This window comes from Natator depressus, chromosome 3, assembly GCF_965152275.1.
Source record: "Natator depressus isolate rNatDep1 chromosome 3, rNatDep2.hap1, whole genome shotgun sequence".
Classification (NCBI taxonomy): Eukaryota; Metazoa; Chordata; order Testudines; family Cheloniidae; genus Natator; species Natator depressus.
Window position 1 is genome coordinate 34140395 of NC_134236.1, and position 6605 is coordinate 34146999.

Sequence of the window (6605 nt, forward strand, 5' to 3'; positions counted from 1 at the left end):
GCCGGACTCAAGCTTTAGGTGGAAAATCAGCTTTGAGGGGGAGGGAGGAATCTGCTGGTGTTTGAGTGCGTTAGCTTGTTACTGTGGGAAAAAGAGACCGAAGACCTCAAAACAGATTAAAATCCTAGGGCCTGATTTGGGTTCGAGAAAATTCATCTGCAGGAATGATTTTAGGGGCATTGAGATATGCTGACTTGTGTAAATGAAGTTAAGGTGGTTTTTTTTTTTAATTTAAATACTTTCTTGTGGGGTTAATCATTCACTGTGCAAAATTAGAACAAACTGCATGCAGCCCTACTGTTGCTGAGCCAGTAGCAGGGTTTCTCCATAGGAGGCATTGAATGTTTGCTACAGTTCTGGAGACTTTTAATCACTGGTTTGACAGAGAGGTGGGTGTAGTGTGAGAAGCAGTAGATTAGCTCTCCTCCCCCACCTCACCCTATTCTGAATCCAGACTTTCAATGCAACGCTTGTGTTCTTATTGCATTGACCCCTCACAAAGGGTTGCACTACTGATTGGTCAGGGCAGCTTCTGTATTAAGAGATCAGAGCTGGCTTTCTCCCCAGCTTCAGAGGATGGATTTGGTGTCAAGGTCAAGGAAAGGCAGCCGATGCAGACTGTGTGGTGCCACCCACACATCTGTTCACTATGATGAAAGTGTTACTGGCCTCAGGTGGAGGTGCCTTTTCCTGGAAGAGTCCACAAATCTCAACCTAACTCACCAGGCCTAAGGTAATTCCTTCTGCAGAACAGTCCTTACCCAGACCATTATCAGAGTTCCCCTCATTCCACTGCAAATAACTCCATTCAGTTATAGGATTTTGAAGTTGACTTGTTTGGAATTCCCAGTTTAGGAAACTTTATAGCTTAGTTTAAAATAGAGTGCAATACCAGGAGGTTCAAGTAAATGCATCCCCACCCTCCCTCTTATGTTATGGCAACAAAATAAATCAGATGAAGACAGGTAACTTACAGTGGACAAGTACAGTACAACAAATGCCCTTGAGTAGTACTAGAATGTATACATAAGAAATACCAAATCATACTTTGCTTTTAAAAATGTTGAGTCTCATTACAGGCTTAATTTCTCTCTCATGGAGAAAGAGTTAATGCAAGGACCAGCCAAAGTTTAATCAGTAACACAGCAGTGATTTAGTTCAATTCTCAATAGTCATATGGAGAAGCTGCTGCAACTGATTAGAAAACCCATTTCACTGAGCTATTGCATGGAAGCATGTAAATTCCAGTGTGGAAAGGCAACAGTCACTTCATTATTCCAAATCACATGTTAACGCATCACCAACTTTTGCATTCAAAGCCTTTTGCAGAAATTAAGTGGTTGGGAGACTAATAGCTAGCCACAGCCCTTAATTCTGTGTAATTATTCTAAAAGCAAGTTACCAGATCTTGGGCAGCACTACTGGAGAACTGAAAGTGAGTCATCAACGGGGTGGGGAATCAAACACCAAGGGAATTTCTTAGGACTAACTACTTTTGTGTATATTTTCAAACTGTTCCTCAATAGCATCGGCTCTGTAATAAACCATAACTCTGGCAATTTCTTATACACTGTTTATAAGATGATTGGCTAGAAGTTTGGAACATACATTAAAATAAGTTTTAGTCATATTACAAGAAATTAAAAATAAACTTATAGTAATTTTATTATTTATGTTCTACACATATTTGAACTGTTACTTTGTAAAATTATAACACCCGGCTGGCCCTAGCAAACTGTTGGTCCCCAAGAATAAAGCAGGAAATCAGTTCAATAAACACACTTGATTTATTTTGTATAAAAAGGGTTAAGTTTACAACTAAACTTTTATAAAAAGTTTAGCATGATTAAGTACATCATTACACTTTTTGCAGAAATGTACATTTCTGCCACTATACAAGAAAACTCTGATTAAAGAGTTCACAAGGTTTCACTCTCATATATATATATATATATATATATATATTTATATATAAATATATACACAGTATTCAATCCTAGGCTTGCATCAAAAGGTCATTTCTGACCATGGACTTCCCTAAGAAATTGAACACTGGATCCTCCTGGTACTCACGCTCCACCTTTGGAAAAAAAGGCAAAGTCTGCTTTAAAATGGGCAATTCCTTGTGAGTTTTTATGTTTCACTCCCCATGCTGGGAATAGTATATAAAGGACACCTTCCAACTAGGGAAAGGGCATTTAAAGTCTCTTCATAAATAGCTAAGATCAGTCCAAGTTGGGGAGGGGGGAGAGATCTCAGTTTTTTTCTTCATTAGTTTTAAAAGGTCCATTTAATTAGATGTAGATTCCCCCTCCAGATACAGCTGAAAAATAAGTTCAGCACCTCAAAAAAAAAAAAAAAAAAAAAAAAAAAATCCTGTAGACATTTTCTTGTGGGGGAAAAAAAAGTCAGCAAACACCTGCAAAAGATTGAAAAGAGGAGTATTTAGGAGAATGCTAGCAGGGCAGAGATCCGGACAGACTGGCGCCAGAGAGGAAGCCACAGTTTGAACATTTAACCAAACACTCAAAGATTGGGCAAACCCTGGCGTCCAGATGCAAAACACACACACACGCACCCCCCTCAAAAGCACAAATTAAACATTAAAATAACATACGTTCAGCAGGAGGGGCAGAAAGAGGATTCTCAGTCCAAACTCTATTTGGATCTCTGTAACTGCACTGCTCAGAGGCGCCAGTCTGCCTCTTACAGCAATTATTTGATTAAAAGCAGACACTTATTTAACTGATAGTGCAGACAATCCCACATCATAAAATTTAAGGATTATGCTAAAATCCTCAACTAAATCAGTCACTTCATCTGAAGGTTAGGGTTTTAGGAACAGATAATCACAGAATTTACATTTTGTGGTGATATATTTAAGTACAAAGGGATAGTATCAGGGTAAACAGTCTATACTACTTATTTGCAAGGCGAAAATACACTTTCATTTGGGGGTAGCCAAATGAATTACTAGTGCAATTGTTATGGCTTGATTACTGGTTATAAAGGCATCCTCCGATAAACCTGTTACTTTTATTATAAATTAAAAAGTGTCTTAAATCCAAGCCCATACACACATTTTCCTCCCCAAAATAAATTGTATTTTGCATTATATTTATTCTTTGAACACGAAGAGCCACAAACACTCACCATTGAATTTAGCCACAAAGTGCTTTGCTGTCATTTGACATTAATTCTGAAGGGAATTCAGATGCCTGCAAAGAAGAAAAATAAAAACAGCGCAGTGTTAAATATCTTAACAGTACAACAAAAAATACAAAATACTCTGGATCATGAAGCTCATTCCATCTGACATGTCACAATTAGATTCACAATGACAACCAACATTACTAGGGCTGCCTAGCAATTGGGGTATTTTCATCTATTTCAATCTAAAATTATTAGTATTAGTTACAAAAAAACACGTAACAGTTTCTCATGCCAGTCACCCCCTATCATCAAAGATACATCATGCTAGTACTGACTTCCTAACAGCAATGTCCATTATCACTATAAAGGTCCAATCTCAGACTCTGCATATAGGCCAGGAAGACAGCCAACAAGGAGGGAGAAAAGCCAGCCAAGGCTAATGAGACAAGGTAGGTGAGGTAATATCTTTTATTGGACCAACTTCTGTTGCTCAGAGATACAAGCTTTCAAGCTTACACAGAGCTCTTCTTCAGGCCAACACAGCTACAAAAACACTGCATACAGCCAGGGCTAAGACATTTACCTGTAATGACAAGATGCTGATGTCTGTGTTTAAGGTGGTCAGAGGAGTTCTGGAGGAAGGATTTGGTCCTGGTCTCTGGTGATGGAGGCTGACAATACTGGGGTGTGAGTCTAAAGCAATCTGCAGGTCCAGGATGTAGTCAATAACGTGCTGCAGAATTTCCATCTTGCTCACTTTCTTGTTCTGAGGGATGCTGGGCACTAGCTCTTTCAGTTTGGAATAGCAGTCGTTCATGTTGTATAGCAAACTCATAGGATCATCCACGGGGGTTTTGCTCCGGGATATTCCCAGGGTGTGTTCAGAGAGGCTGTTTTTCCTGACGGATCTGACAGGACTGAAAGCTTTCATGCTGGGAGAGAGCCCGACTTCCAGGATACAGAAAACACACACTAAGGGATCTCTCTGCCTGCTTGACTACCTCCCTTCCTTTTCTTTCTCTAAGCAGCTGCCTGAGCTCAGAGTGAAGCAGCAAGCTGCCTCTACTTGCTTTTATACTGCAGGCTCAGGAGCTGCCAAATCCAGCCAGTGCTTGCTGCCATTGGAGGCACCCAATGTGTCCATCAGGCCGGGAAACGTTCTCACTGGTACAAAAAAACCTAAAAGAAGGTTCAGGCCTTCCGCATTCTGAGCCAATCGTGAGGAACGGGGTGTGGCTATTCTAGGCACAGCTGAGGATAGTAAATACTGTACAGTAACTGCTGAGCCCTCCTGACTCATTTTACAAAGGCACTGAGAAAGGAATGAAATGGGCATTTTGCATTGTGGTTGCAAAGAGCCAGGTCTGATCACAGAGCCCTCAGCCCTCTCCAGTACAACAGATGCTCCCCTAATATTTTCGTCTTCATTTTAAAGAGCTAGCTTGGATAAAATTGGAATGAAAAATGTTGCAAATTTAGGATCTGAAAATGAACTAGGCTCTGGAAGCATAAGCACATTATGAGCATTTTTGTGTGTGGTGTGGTAGCGGTGGACACACTATAAACATGATAAGTGCAGAATACACCAAAGGAAGCGAGCTATAGCTCACGAAAGCTTATGCTCAAATAAATTTGTTAGTCTCTAAGGTGCCACAAGTTCTCCTTTTCTTTTTGTGGATACAGACTAACACGGCTGCTACTCTGAAACCTGTCATAAGCAGATAAAGTCTGCAGTTGTAACATGGTGTCAGTGAAGCCTGATACTTCCTGAAAGTCAGTTTGAATGATAGTAACAAACAGGTCTTTCTTTTTTAAATATGGTTGTGTACATCACCTTCACTAATAAGCATTGTATGCTGAAGCACTGCAGGAGGTATAAGCATAAAAAAGTCAAATAAATGAACAAGATCAACTGGAACTTTTTCCTATAATGACAGAATACTCAGCGACAGAACTGATAGCTCAGGGATTTAAAAGACTGAGAAGTCACTGCACTGTTAGCTTGTTGTCTCATGAGTAGGATAGGGCTATTTTAAACGTTGCTATTAACTGGTGATCATTAGGCAAATATTGAAAGTGCATTTACACATATTACCTCTGAAAGGCTGCTGACCTGTAACCCACCAGTGCATGTGACGTGACTGTAATTAAGTCTGCATAGATTGATTCTGGTGACAAATGTGAATACTTACTGTACTGTACTTCTGCATCTTTGCTTTTGGTGAAGCCAATGAGACACATCTTCCAGAAACATTACAAACATACAGTGATTATTTTGATGAGAGAAACAGTCTTTGAAATTTTCCTTTTGCCCAATCGCATTTTCCACATTTTGTCTTGCACTTGACTGCTGATTATCAGAACTAATTCCCATTGTTTTACGGACTACTCCAGGAAGGCTAAAGCTATGAAATTGTAAACTTCAAGATATGGAAATTATATATGATTGATTGTACTGTAACTTGTTAAATTTTCCAACACACATAGTTCTGTACTGCACAAAAACCACTTACACTACATTAATATATAGATGTAAAGTCAGAGTGGGCATTTGAGAATTGTATTAAAGAAGACACACAAGTATTTGATTTATCCATGTTGTTGGGTCCTTGTTACATAGCTACATCATACTCCATTTGAGGGGGCGAAAGGGATCATTATTGGGAACTGGAGGCAGAGCTCTGTAGGGATCAATCAATATTTTCCTCCAATTAATGTCGCATTCCTTAGCTGGTGTTTGGGGAGGTCTCTGACAGGACATTTTGCTGACTGCAACACAAGCTTATTTGCCCCAGGGCTTTTATCTAGGGGTGTAGGCGGTGCTGAGCCTGACAGGAACACAATTCAATCATTTTGAAATGTGAAGGGTGAAAGTGAAGCTCTCCATTCAATCTTACAGGAAGACAAGTACATTGTTTAAGTACAATTAAAAGGCACAGTCAATAAAAACCGGTGTGGAAAATAATCAACAGCTTAATTAAAATAAACAAATACTGACTGTAACTCCAATCCTTCTAAACACTAAATTAACAAAATCTCATTTATATTAAATCTGGTGATTTATTATCACAGATTTTACCCTACTGACTTGCTTGTATTTCTGTTCCACACGTGCCCCAGTGGAACAGGTTTTGTTTTGACACTATATGGGTACAATAATAGCCAATATAAATAAATATCTTCATGTTTCTCTCATTATCTGCCATCCCTGGATAATGAAACAATGTTACAGTCCTCCTAGGCTTTTGCAAAGGACTGGTTCATTCAGAGTTGGTTTCATTCCTCCATATCGAATACTTAACAATTCACATTTTTTAAAATTTTGTTTTATAGAGTGGAGTTATATGAAGAGGAACTAACCAGATTAATTGACTCTGTGATCAAATGATTGCCATGCTATGTGTACTTTCTGCATGAAAAGTGGTGTTTAGAGCACACAAACTCCACTTTTG

At 39.2% G+C, this 6605-nt stretch overlaps 1 protein-coding gene across 1 annotated transcript; it reads right to left on the minus strand.

Moving 5' to 3' along the window:
- Positions 1-1982: 1982 nt before the first annotated feature.
- ID2 (inhibitor of DNA binding 2) lies at positions 1983-4146 on the minus strand. The gene is made up of 3 exons (XM_074946813.1): positions 3737-4146; positions 3154-3218; positions 1983-2419 (listed from the first exon to the last, which is right to left on the minus strand). The coding sequence occupies exons 1-2, from the start codon at positions 4082-4084 to the stop codon at positions 3162-3164; spliced, it is 405 nt and encodes a 134-aa protein (XP_074802914.1). The 5' UTR covers positions 4085-4146; the 3' UTR covers positions 1983-2419; positions 3154-3161.
- Between the last annotated feature and the right edge of the window lie 2459 nt (positions 4147-6605).